Raw genomic sequence first — 14,491 nt, forward strand, 5'->3', positions numbered from 1 at the left:
AAAACCATGTCTAGATATTATTCTCTATAGAAGCTAAGAAAAAAACGTGGCTAAATAAGTTAAATCGGCCGTTAGTGCAAGTGCATGCCGACTCGTAGCCACACTTTTTATGTGTAAAGAAAATACTTAATATACATGTGGACACATGTTACATCTGAAATTTTGAAGTTTAACTTTTTTTTTTTTCAGCGATTGGATGGGATGGAATCGCAATTGTACTAGTATAAATACAGGTCTATGTAAAGCTCCAATGCATCCATCAACCAATAATCAATTCTCCCTTAGTTGAGTTAACTTGTTCTTGCATATTATAAAAAATGGCTTCTTACCCTATTACGGTTGTCAGCACTGTAACCCTTCAATCAAGTGCAGACAAGCTAGTGAAGTTCCTCGGCGGGGCTTCAACCGATCTCAAAAACCTCCTGCCCGATGTCTACACCCAAATCAATGTCCGCGAGAGTACAAATGACTATATTAAGAGGTTCCAACTCGTATATGCTAGTGGTAAGGAAAATTTAAATCGACGCCATTAAACATTACTCTTTTGGATCTCTATCTGTTTTGTTTATATTTATTTATTTATATATATGTCTGTATAGGATTTCCAATCGTGTGGGCAGAAGTCAACATCGATGTAATCGACAGAGTGAATATGATAAGCATTTACCATGTACATATACTGACAAATGGAAATGCTGGAGATTTCAATACACGCGGCACCACGATTAGAGTGACCGAAGTCTTGAGAGCAGACGGAAATGGCAGTAAGGTGGAGCGCACCTACGAGTTTGAGAGAGCAAACACTGATGTTGGTCCTGCCTTTTTTGAATTTGAGATCTCCAATCTCATTAAGCTCGATAAAAAACTAGCTTGAAGAAAATCACTTAGTAGATGCCACTAAATAAGAAGTCCTGCGTATGCATTTACGTAGTATTCGTCATCAAGCATCTTTTAAATTAGTCTATGTTGTCTATTATTGTATGTGATGGTGTGTAAATTGCAGTCTTCTGCATTTGTCACTTCGCCACTGTACGGTTGACGCTTATCAATAATCTATGTCTAGTGTATTTCTTTCACGAATAATGTTAAATAGCTTAATTTGAACTATCTCAAATGTTATTTTAAAAAATTAATAGAAAATTATATGTGGAGCGTACCTATGAGTTTGAAAGAGGCAACATTGATGTTGTTCCTGCCTTTTTGAATTCGAGATCTCTAATTTGATTGAGCTGGATAAAACAATAGCATGAAGAAAATCACTCAGTAGATGCCACTAAATAAGAAGTCCAGTGCATGGATTTACATAGTACTCGTCCTCAAGCATCTTTTGAATTAGACTTTGTTGTTTGTTATCGTATGTGACGGTGTGTAAATTGCAGTCTTGTTCTGCATTTATCGCTTGATTGTTGTACGATTGACATTTATCAATGATCTATGTTTGGTGTGTTTTTTCTTTTATGAATAATGCTAAATTGCTTAAGTTGAACTATCTCAAATGCTTTTAAAAAAAAATAATAGAAAATTATATATAAAAAATTAAATCACATATGTACCTACAACATGTACCGACCACGGATTAATGTCGATTTTGACAGATCCGATTCAAATCGATCGGTTTCGGTTTGAAACCAAACAATGGTTTGGTACTTTATAGCTAGTGCCTAATATCTAACCGCTGTTGTTGATTCCTTAGAGTTAATGGTTGAAAGCGGTTAGCCGATGAATATTGATGTTTAATAAAATTTTGATAGTAGTTGTTCTCAGAATGTAAAATGACTACTAAGGGTAAAAATTATTTTTCTATATTATGATTTATAATTTACACGTATATACCACAATTAACCTGAAAATGTTAAATAAAACTCTAGCCAAACAGTACAATCTGATCAGGAAAACCTCTTGTTCTCCTGAGATAAGAAAAACAGATGCAAAACATTGAAAAGCTCACCTACAATCAAGGGGAAAAAAAAAAAAATACAATCAAACTAAAACGTCCACTGCTGTGTTAAAATCATTCTTAGCCAAAAAGTCAATAAATCCATGCTTATGTCTTCTAATCAAGTTGAAGGAAATATGGGTACAAATCAAAGAGAGAGCTTTCATTTTACTACCTCCATTCCATAATACTTGTCAGATTTGGAAAAATAGTTTTGTTTCAAAATACTTGTCACATTTATGGTTTCAAGGATTAATAAATATTTTTTCCATGTTTACTCTTTTTATATAATCAATAATTATTATTTCAATTTAATGATTTTTTAGAGAATTAGTATTAAATTAAAGGTAATATAATCAATTTACTCAATAATTTATTTTATTATAACTTAAATAAATTTAATAGTTTTCTTAAGGGACGTGAAATTCTAAATGTGACAAGTATTATGGAATAGAAGTAGTATTAAAACTTTTTTCACTATTTTCAAAGTCGCTTGTGTTTGTGTAGCTTCCAAATTACTGCACTCCTAGAGCCTGATTCAACAATTAACGGGAAGCCATTAAATGCAAAAGAAGCAAAAACTTGAATAGCCTCAAAAATGGCAAAAATATCAATTTCATTAAAATCCAAAATTTATAAAATAAGATTTTTTTAATATATATAAAAATTACTTGGCTGGATTTATTCAAATGAAATAATTCTAAGATAATTATTGTATTATTAAAAAAAAAACTTTTATCAAAATGACAAAACAAAGAAGAAAATCTGAAAGCAGGGCCCAACATATGGATATATAAAAAAAGGAATCAGTTCTAATAGGAAAACAATAGAAAAAAAAAAATAATTAAGGTTTATTAATCTAGGTTTTCTCTATGTGAATAAGAACCATAAAAGAACTTTGAAAGAGGAGCTATTTTCTCAGAAAATGAACCGACGCCATCGCCAGCACTGCCATGAGGTGAAGATGCTGCAACATCTGCACAAAATCAGCAACACCGTGTGTGTTCGAGAGAGAAGTTGAAGAGTTGGACAACAGATTTAGCGTCACAGTTAAGAATATCAATTAAAATATTAAGGGCAACTAATTAAGTCAGTTCGATAAATAATAAATATTTCATGCTCTGGAATCAATAAAATCTTTTTTTTATCAGCAAAATAAATATAAATAAATGATAAAAAAATATTAATTTGAAAAAGAGTTTGAGTACCTGTCATTGTTTTTATAAGGCTAATAAAGTCAAAAATAAATCAGCTACCAATTTATACAAAAAAATTCTAAAATTTAATTGATGGAATCATCGGTCGATTAAGACTTCTGTTAGATATCAGCTTGATTAAAATACTTAGCAAATACCTATAATGAGCATGAATCAACTGAACTGAATGCCCCCTTATAATTTTTCCATAAGCATATTAAAAGCGCATAACTTCTTTTTCTAGAATTTAAAAAAAATACAAAATTAATAGAATTTAGAAGCAAGAAATTCCAAAAATTCAAATTGAGACTAAACTAAAAAGAGCAATTGCCTAGTATTTAAGCACCATTGTGAAGTTTTAAAAAAAGGACAACGTCTCATTGAATTGAAACTGAATAATGGTTTCATATTGATAAGAATAGAACACAAATTTCTTAAATACTTAGAAAATACAGTGTAAAAAGTTGAGAAGATACTGATTTTAGTGACTCTATAAATATTTTTCCTTGTTTCTGGATTAGTAAAATGTTTTCTAACCGACTGTTGATGTATAGAAGGCTGAAGGATGGACTATAGACTGAAATTTGCAACATTTGTCCTTTGTTGCTAACCCTTTGAATATAATGTTTGGATCGTGTACTCATGGGTTTCAATCATTTGGGGAATTCTGACTATAATATTCATGGTGGCCAATTATAGTTACACCATATAATCTTTTGTCATGGATGTGTGTGAAATCGGAGTACATATTCCAATTTGTCATTGTGTCGCCACGAAATTTGAAATTCAAGATTGATGTTTTCCTTCCGCCATTAATAGCAGAATTGAAAAATATATAGGATGTTTGGTTACAAATATATGATATTAGTATATCGACAACTTACTTTAGCGACTGATTTCTGGTGCTAATTTAGTGATGTAAAATATATATAGTCTATCCTTATCAATTGATCGACAATCTTTTTGTGTATGAAAATAATCTGTGGTTTAAACTATCTATATATAATTTTGTTGATTGATTTTTAATCGATCATCAGGAAGGAGGAATTCCGTCAGCAATTGCCGCATTTTTTTTTTTTTTTGTGGTGATCACTAATTTTTTAAATACAACATGAAATAATGATTGAGCTTGTTAATAAATACATATGTTTATTTAGTTACTAGGCCACTATACCTGGTCTCATTGTTCTTATACGACTCTTTTCAGTTTCACTTAACATATTTCAAAAGCCTAATTATGAAGCTTAATGGGATAAGGAGATGTTTAAAAAATTAAAAAAAATCATGTAGTAGATACACAGCCAGGCCTTATATACATCAAGGGCAGAGCCGCAGAGCAGACAGCAGCAGCATTGGTGTGTAGCTGAAATTTTGAGTGCAGGTTGAAGCATTACAAAATTTTGAGTTTTGAATTTTGAAAAACTTACGGTGGTCTCCTTGAGCTACAAGGTAGATCTGCCCCTGGACCTGGTCCATAACATGGGCTGCCCCATGTGAACTTACACTGTAACATGGGCCTCCTACGGGATATGGGTATGTATGTTGGATATGAATCCCAGTATGCTTGTCAAGGGCAACATGATCGAGCTCTACTTCAGTATGTACATGCACGTGGATTTGGAAATAATGAGTGTGGTGTGAGCCTATTCAGCCACACTATGAACTACAGTTTTAATTGAAAAATAGAAATTTTTTTTTTCCTTAAAAAAAAAAAATTTGTTCAGAAAGAATAGTAACTTGATTGTTGAAACGAACAACACTAAATATAAATTTGGAAGAATTAATGATGTTGGTTTGTCTTACAAATTAATAATGTTGATTTGTCTAACATGGTTTATCTTTTTTTTTTTTTTTTTTTCATCAGACATGTTATAATAGACAAGGTTATATTATAAATCTTTTACAAATATGTACTAGATGCTATTGTGATTCCAGCAGACTTCAATTATAATTTTTTTAAGTACATTATAAATTACGTTATCCTTTTGTTTGTAAAGTAGAGGAAGAAAAATATTGCAAGAAAAAGGAAAATAATGAGAAATTGAATTTGTTTTTCATAATTATTTTTCATTTTTATGTTTGGATATAATAAAGGGAAGAAAATAATATTTTCTTTTATTTGAAAAGAGTAACATTTTAGAGAAAAGAAAATGTTGTCATTGGAAATTGATAATTATGTTCTCACTTAAATATTTTAGTATTTAAAAAAGATTAAAATTTTTTAATTAATTGAAGCATTTGGGTAATTCAATAAAAATGAGTGATATTCTCATTTTCCTCCAATATTTTCTCTACAAATTAAAAAGATTCAAAACATGTGGATCTATATATTACTTTGTTCAATATTTTTATTCCCTTTTCTAAATAATAGAAAATACATTTTTCTATATATTTTTTATAGTTATTTTCCTTCCTTTAAAAAAATACTCTCATTTAAATGAAGATTTATAGTCTATTTAAAAATAAAAATAGAAATTTTCTGAAAATTGAAAATGAGAGGAACCAAACTTGGAATATAATTTTGTCTTACATAGTTGGAGGTTGATTTGATTAATATTAATGAAAAAGTTGGTCGCTCTTCCAACAAATTTTCAACAAACACGTTTTCTCTGTATTGTCAATTGTAATAATATGATATATCCCTTTTGCTTATGTTGCTTTCTACCGTAACAATCGAAATGAAAACTTTCGGTTGGAAAAAAGGATTGGGCTTTAGGCCATTATTTATTAAATGCTAATTTTGTGTTCACCGACGATTTAGTGGTCGGTAACAGCGGGTAGCGGTTGTGACGCCACTAGCTAATAACTAACGGTGATTAGCTGATTATTATTTTTATTTAACAAAACGTTGATAGCAGTTGCTATTAAAATATAAAATAACTATTAAGAGCATAATTGTTTATATATATATATATATATATATATATATATATATATATATATATAAACAATTATACCCTTAATAGTCATATTAAATTAAAAGTGAATAAAATTTTTTTATTTTAATATATTATATTAATAAAATAATAAATAAAAATTTTTAAATAATATTTTAAAGAAATTATTTTTAAATAACTATAAATAAAATTATCATAGGAAATATCAACTTGAAAAAAAAATGATTACCAATTATTTTTATGAGATTAATAAAATCCAAAACAGTATAAATATGAATCAGCTATCAGCTGATATAAAAAAACTCCAAAGTGTAGCTAATGAAAATAATATCTAATTGAAACTTCTATCAACTATGAACTGCTGATTAAAAAATTTATGAAACACCTACAACGTAGTTATTAGATGTGAAACAGTTATCAGCTGCATGAAATAGCTAAACCAAATGCCCCTAAAACTCTCAGCTACTTCCCTACTCTAATCCCTAATGTAGCTTTTAGGTTAAATCTTGTTGGTGCGCAGCACTAGAACCAATAGTGAACCCATATGATATAACATGGGGATTCACTGTTGGGGGAATATCCAATTCAAGTTGGATTCTACTAGAAAATTTAAGTTGACTTTCAAATCTAGTTTGGCTCCAATAAATGTTCAAAATTTCACAATTTAACTTAATTTTTTTCCATCGAATAAAATGTCAATAGGATATATGAGTTAGTATGAATTGTCAAAATAAAATCAGACTCAATATATCATATATGAGATATATAAAATATGTTATTCATTTGAATAAATTATTATAATATTTGAATCCACTCGATTTCTTAACTGAGTTTCATTTGATGAAAAAAAAAATTGAATTCAAATACTTTACGAATCTAGGGTGTATGCTTATAATTTGATTCACCTAGGCCTCTTAATTAAATAGCTGGACATCAACGGTAAATCTCTTCTTTTATATATATATATATATATATAATCATAAATTTCATTTAATAAGAATAAAGAGAATGTATCTTATTAGAATTAAGAAATGAGGTTCGAGTGGCCAATTTTTTCTGTGGGAAGAGTTAAATAAGTATATTTACACTTGATCGATAGCATTAACTTGAGAGGCAATAACTCATTCACAGGATGTTTTTGTTTTTCAATTTAAATAAATAAATAAAACAAACATAAAATGCATTATTATCATTTAACATAATGATTCTGTAAATTAAAATTCTTGTTTCTGATTCTGTCCATTGTCTTGTCATAGTCAAACAAGATACTGTTACATATACCCACGAAACAGGTTGGGTCAATCATTAATTGTAAAATGTTTTTGGAGTATTTAGAGCCTAAAAAAGTTATTACTTTCCAAAAATTATATACTTTTGGAAATGCAAGTGATATTGGACTATCATGTTGTTATCTTTCTTGTTGTAGATGACATTTATTAATTCTAATAAGGTGTTGTTTAGCGGAGTATAATTAAATAAAACACTAATGTTAGAATCATCGCAACGTGCAGAGTTATATTAAAAGATTAAATAATATTTTATAACATCATTTCAAAATAATAAAATTGTTAGGAGTGTCAAAATAGATTGACGTGTCTAATTCGACACGGATTCGACTAACATGTAGCATAATTAGGGTCAACACGAATACAACAGGTAACATGAACACGATATATGTAACCTGCCTAATATCATAAGCAAGTTAAGTGGGTCGTGTTGACCCTTATACGACCCGTGTAACCCATAGAGTAACCTACCTAATTATATCATAAACAGTTTAAGTGGGTCATGTTGACTTATATATGACTCACTTAACCCGCCTACTTTTTTTTTTTAATTTCTAAATAAAATGTTAAATTTAAAAACTCACGAACGTGGAACAAAAAATTAGGCTTGGCCAATTCGTTGAATCAGCTTTTTAAGGTTCTGGTTTTGGTTAGTTTGTAATTTTGCATTTGTATTATGATAAAGGTATTATCTGAAAATATAAAACAATTGATCTTGTCACAATTATACCAAATAATTGTCCTCCTTACACTTGGCAATTTGAAAGACTTATTTAAGATAAAATTCTTTGTTTTTATAAGACCAGAAGCAGTTTTTAAGGAATTGGTTTCAGTTAGTTTGTAATTTTGCATTTGTATCTTGATAAAGGCGTTATTCGAAAATATAAAACAATTGATCTTCTTACAATATCGCTAAATAACTATTCTCCCTACACTTGGCAATTTAAAAGACTTACACTTAGCTGTCATTTAAGATAAAATTCTCTATTTTTATATATTATATTATATAGATGGTTTCAGTTAATTTATAATTTTGCATTTATATATTGATAAAGGCATTATCCGAAAATATAAAACAACTTACAATTGTACTAAATAATTGTTCTCCTTACACTTGACAATTTGAAAAACTTATATTTAGCTACATTTAAGATAAACTTCTCTACTTTTATATACTATATATATGTAATAAAATAAAAAATAAAAAGTTACCTATTCAAACTGAATTTGATTAAACTCTATTAAGTTTAAACTTAAATTTTATTTGCACACTAATATATAGCCTAATGGTAAGTACGCTTATGACTTGGCTATAGATCCGGTCTGAATCTCCTCTTCCCAATATTCAAAAAAAATTAAATTTTATTTGACCTAGATTTGAATTTGAAATTCGTATTGGAATTCAAATTGTTTATAACTAAAAGTCTAATTTTACTTCTCAAAAGAAAAAAAAAATGTTTATAACTTATGATTAATATTCTTTTCTTTATATATTTAAATTTTAGTTTAAACTTGACTTATTGTTATTTATTCAACGAGCTTAATATTATAAAATGAGCTTCTCTCGAATAAAATTTCAAATAGTTTCTAAACATAAGATTGATTTACAGCCCTACAATGTCTTTTCTCATAAACTATTATTGTGTTGCTTTTGCTTTCTTTTTAGTATGAAAAGATTGCACGCATCTAAATATATGGTTTGCATGTTGGCGACATATTTAGAGTGTCTAATAATAGCTTTTAGTCACATCTTGTTATTTTACTTTAATAAATATTTACAGTAAAGATGGTCATTAAAGTTAAATAAAATCAAATTTTAGATTTTGCTAATTAAATTGGTAAGATTACAAAGTAAGCATGCATAGGGAAAATCCACATGATTATCTTCTTCTTCTTGTCATCTCTTGTTTATGATACTCTCTCGAACTCATAATTTATTCTGATTTAACTTGCATATGGATTAAAAAAATTTAATTAATATGATTACAATATAATTTTGTTTCATTTTTTTCTAATACATTCTTATTTAACATCCATAAAAATTAAATGATCCATATTAAGTTATTCTTGAAATTAATCAAAAAAATTTGTGAATAGAGTTTTATTAGAAGATTCGAGGTTGATATATTAATTTTATTTATATAAAGATTTAATTAATGTTAATATAATAGTTTGACTATTATATTTGTGATGAAGAAACATATATGAGCTAACTCTAATCTCTCAACTAATAATCACATAAATTTTCTAAATATCTAATGTTAATACATTTGAACTTTTAACTTGATTTAAGAACTAATAGTTAATATATATTCTATCCGTTCCATAAACTTTGTCTTGGTTTGATTTGTAATAATTTTTATTTTGTTCTTTTCTAATATATCTTTATATTAATATTCATTAAAATTAAATGATTGATATTAAAATTTCTTGAAATTAATTAAACATTTGATTAAATAGAGTTTTTTTGAAAAATTAAAGTTTGATATTTTAATTTTGTTTATTCTATCAAGATTTAATCAAGCATAATGTAGATATTTTATTATATTTATTGACAAAAAATTATTAAATAAGGTTTTAAAATAGTGAATTTCATATATTATTCGCTGCTAAAAAAGAAAATAAGACAATAATTTAAAATGGATAAAAAGAAAAATAGAATAAAAATTGTGGGAGAGAGGGAGTATAAATCAATCATACAAATACATGAAGGGATTGGATTTGAAGGGAATGGAAGAAAATTAATAAATTAATTAAGTACACGTATGGAAATTGACAAGAAGCAAGCATGATGATGATGATAATAATTATTTGTTAAATGGTTTTATTATTTAAGTTGTATTATTAGAGATTGAAAGATATTCTAATCCATAAAAATGATTAGAATGAGTGAACGACTCTAATACTCTTTTCTAATGAAAAGGATAATCTCCAATAATGATAATAAAAGATAAAGTAGATTCCAAAGTTAGGCATCCTTCGTTTATAGTCCAAAACAAGATAGATAAATACATAATATGTTATATCATTATTATAAGGACAAAGAACATTGTCTAAGATGGGCGACCAAACATCAAATTACAAGACACAAAAAAGAACAAGAAAACAACAAAGTATTATTCTTATGATTATATAATAAAAGTTTTTTAAAACCATGGTTAAAATCAAGTTTAACAATGTTAATTTAACAACATAAATTATTATTTTCAATTAGGCATGGCCACCGGTTCATTTTGAACTGGAGTGAATTGTACTATAAATGAAACGGACCGGAATTGTCAATTTAAAATTTTGAACCAGAACCGGCTGTTCAAGGGCCGCATAAGATTTATGTGAATATTAAAATTTGAATATGAACCAACCCGAAATCGGTGGTTTCTATCCGATTCGAACCGAAAATTTTTTATTTTTATTTTCAAAATTATAATCACTTAATATATTCTATATACCTTTAAAAATCTAAAAATATTTTATTGATATAAATGGGAGTTTAAATTTTTTTTTTCCTTTTAAATTATTTATTTAGTTCAAAATTACATTGTTTGAAGCATTTTAAAAAAATTTCTAACAGTTTAATTAATTAATAATATTTAGATAAATTAAAATGATAATTTATTTGATTATTTTATAAAATTAATTAATTTTATTCTTATATGAATATAAGCATTCTAAAATTTATTTAAAATAAATTTATTAATATTTTTTAAACTCATTAATTTTTTTGAAAGAACGATATGACATTAGAACCGATTTTTTTTTTTGAAAAAAAATAATACATATGTTGTCGGAAACGTGGTCAGATTTGCGTTGGAATTAGCTAGAACTGAAACCGACTGTTCAAGTTCAACATTCTAAAAATTTTAAACCGGCAGTTTAAGTTCAACATTTTAAAAGTTTTGAACCGGACATGTCTATTTTCAATGACCGATCTTAACGAGAGGAGTCTTATCCTTCCTGTATCTATTGTTCATATTAACAATTTGAAAGTTTGAATTTATTTTCTCGAAGTTGGGAAGTCTATTCAACATTTGAATTTATTTTCTCGAAGTTGGGAAGTCTATTCAACATTGCTACAGAGAAGCAAACAAAGTTGCTGATAAGCTAGCTAATTTGCCTGTGAATGGGGCAATTGGTCGTCATATTCTTAATTTTCTCCCTTTGGATATATTGATTTTCATGCATTGGGATGTTGGCATGACCATGCATTAGAAGTGTTATGTCTTAATTTCTTTTTTCTTCTACAGTTTTCCCTTTCTTTGTATCTAAAAGAAAGTTTAAATTTGCACACCAAGTCATAAACTAGTGGTAAATTCATATACATTATGGCAATAGATCCAGATTCGAATTCCAATTCCCAATATTTAAAAATAAAAGTTTGAAGTTTACTTTTAAAAAAAAATCTAAATATTTAGTATAGTGTGAACTGAATGATTGATAGACACATAGTCAAATATTGATCCAAAAATATTCTAGCAAAGAATTCAAAAAAAAAAAAAAAAACTAATATTTCAAAAAATATAGTTTAGCAATGTTTTATTCTTTTTCCTTCAGAAAGAGTAGATAAGTCCTTCGTGTGAAATAAGATATTCAAATCTCAAACTTCTCAATGTGTTTCTACCTAAAGTAAAGAGATTGAAAGAAAAATGCAATTAATATTAATTAAAAAATAATATTAATATTCCATAAGATATATTAATTAAAAAATTAAACAAAAAGGAGCACATCCTATGCCATACGTAAACAATAGGGACATTGTACCAGAAAATGGAATTATACCAAGGAATAATTAAATTAATTAATTATGGTCCTACTTAGAATAGAGGCATGCTACTTTACAATTAACTCACAACCTTTAGATATAATATAATATTATAACCACTGACATTAATTATTTGTCCTTGCATGTTGATAAGGAATAATCATAATGTTCTATACTTCTATCCACTTTTTGACGTAGACGTCCTTAATTATAAATTATCTATATTGATGGTTGGCTCATATAATTACTGTTTATTACGTACTATTAATTAATATTTATTATTATTATTATTATTATTATTATTATTATTATTATTATTATTATCAATGTTTTTAGGAGTCTTCATTATTATTAATGTTATTATTATTATAAATGGGATTAAACAGTTTAATTCAGTTGAACTTTTGAGAAAAGAAATAAAAATTTGGTTTGTAATTTTTATGAAAAATAATTTATTGGTTGATTTCAATTTTTTTTAATAAGTGTAATAATATTGTATTTACAAAGTAAACTTATTTGTTTCAATTCATTCTAAAAATCAAATTAAACCATATCATTTCAATTTAATTTAGTCCAATTTTTATATTTAAAATTACTAGTTTATACTTAGTCGATGGTTGATTTCTGCTTGAAAAGACTGTCATAATTTTTTATTACTTTGTTCTTATTTTTTCAGTGAATAGATAATCATAATAATACCTTCATTTGTACCAAGTAACTTTATGAAATTATTTATAATACACCAATTAGGTGAGTCATTGTCATTCTTCTAATTCAATTTGAAAAAAAAAATTATTAAATTTTCTAAACATTATTTAGGGTTAATTTGGTTTCAACTTTTTTTCAAATCACTCAAAATCCAAAATTATAAATCCCTGCTTGCTTTAGCTTTAAAGATTCATATAGGGCTTCTTTTTACTTTACTTTTTTCCCTTTTACCCATATAGGTCAAAAACGGCCTCTAAAACGATTGATCACGTTTATTAAAGAGCAGGAGATTTATAGGCTTCCTCTGGCCGTACTTTTACTATCATAGATTGAGGACCGTAACACAATTATTCTGTAGGAAGGCGCAGGATCTCTCATTAGTGCTCGAGAGATCGTACACATTATGAGATTTTATCTTAAATCGAGATGTTAATACCTGAATGGTGGCCCGAGCTGACAGCGACAATAATTAACACTCGCATTAGTTTTTTTTTTCTTAAACAAAAATTTTAAGATGGTCTAATTTTGTAGTTAAAAGGGTTGGAATAAAGGAATTTTTTGGTGTGATGGGACAGAAAGGGGCAAGTCTATAACTATAGGGTTTTAGCATATATTTATATGACATGTGAATGCTAAAACACTTGAAAAGAAATGGAGTGATAGAAAGTTTCTTTTATATGCCTGAATTTATACACCGCACTCCATTCACATTCACATTTAGATTTTCTAATGAATTTTTCAAATATTATTTACTGAAAATGCCGATTCATATAACAGATGACGAATGAATAATTTATTTTTTAGCGGTTTTTTTATATTTCAACAATAATAACTACAAAAATTTAACCCAATTAACATTCCTCAGCGAAGAATAATTACTAGTATGAACAGTAAAATTAAACAAGGTTTAAACTTTAAAGTTGAATTAGTAATCATGTAAGTGCTTGGTAATTAGAAGAAAGAACAAAAATATCTTTATAAATTATAAAGACAAATGATATTAGAAAAAAGAAAAAAAAAAAAACAGGGGGAATGCACAAAATGTGGTCGGTCACGACTCTACTTTTATGGAAAAAGCTAAAGCCTAATTACAAGGAATGAATTGCCTGAGTTACGGTTTGTTTTTAGTCATTAGTTAGTTGATTTGGGATAAAATTGGATAATAACAGTTATAAGTATTTTTTTTTTTCTATCAAAATTAAATTTTTTTATTCGATAAAATGTCTAAAGTATCCTCAACAAATTAATACGACAGATTTTGCCCGCAATATACCTCAAAAGCATTTTAGATTAGGCATGGCCGGTTCAGTGAACCGCCGATTCCAGTTCACTGAACCGTTGGTTTGAGATGTTTAAAATTTTGAACCAGAACCGACCCTTGAACCTCCGGTTCCGGTTTCAGCACGGTTCGACACGGTTCTGGTGAACCGAAAGTTCGAATTACGGTTCCGATTCGGTTCCAGCATTACGCAAATTTTTTTAAAAAAATAATAAAATTTTGGTTCCGAATTCATTAATAAATAATAATTTTAAAATGTTTAAATTTTATTAACTAAATAAATTATTATAAAATTTTAAAAGAAAAACTTCTATTAACTAACTTAGAATTATTATTATACTAAATTTACAAATTTTGCTAATTCACTAATATAGAAAACTATAAATGGAATATAAAATTAATGAAATGAGTTGAAAATTATTATTTTCAA

The 14,491-nt window shown here is 27.3% G+C and overlaps 1 protein-coding gene across 1 annotated transcript; it reads left to right on the forward strand.

Annotated features, from left to right (window-relative positions):
• The first annotated feature begins 240 nt into the window (after positions 1-240).
• Positions 241-1,107, forward strand: LOC105645343 (uncharacterized). Its single transcript, XM_012230920.4, has 2 exons — positions 241-504; positions 600-1,107. Exons 1-2 carry the CDS (start codon positions 318-320, stop codon positions 872-874), a joined length of 462 nt encoding a protein of 153 aa, XP_012086310.2. The 5' UTR covers positions 241-317; the 3' UTR covers positions 875-1,107.
• Positions 1,108-14,491: the final 13,384 nt, after the last annotated feature.

This window comes from Jatropha curcas, chromosome 6 (assembly GCF_041381405.1).
Source record: "Jatropha curcas cultivar XTBG-Jc1 chromosome 6, XTBG_Jcur_1.0, whole genome shotgun sequence".
In the NCBI taxonomy this organism is placed as follows: domain Eukaryota; kingdom Viridiplantae; phylum Streptophyta; class Magnoliopsida; order Malpighiales; family Euphorbiaceae; genus Jatropha; species Jatropha curcas.

What these genes read in the sequence shown, in the direction of transcription:
- LOC105645343 (XM_012230920.4), top strand. Translation starts at nt 318, where the DNA reads ATGGCTTCTTACCCTATTACGGTTGTCAGCACTGTAACCCTTCAATCA. An exon ending in CCAACTCGTATATGCTAGTG is followed by an intron (nt 505 to 599) that starts GTAAGGAAAATT and finishes ATGTCTGTATAG; the next exon opens with GATTTCCAATCGTGTGGGCA.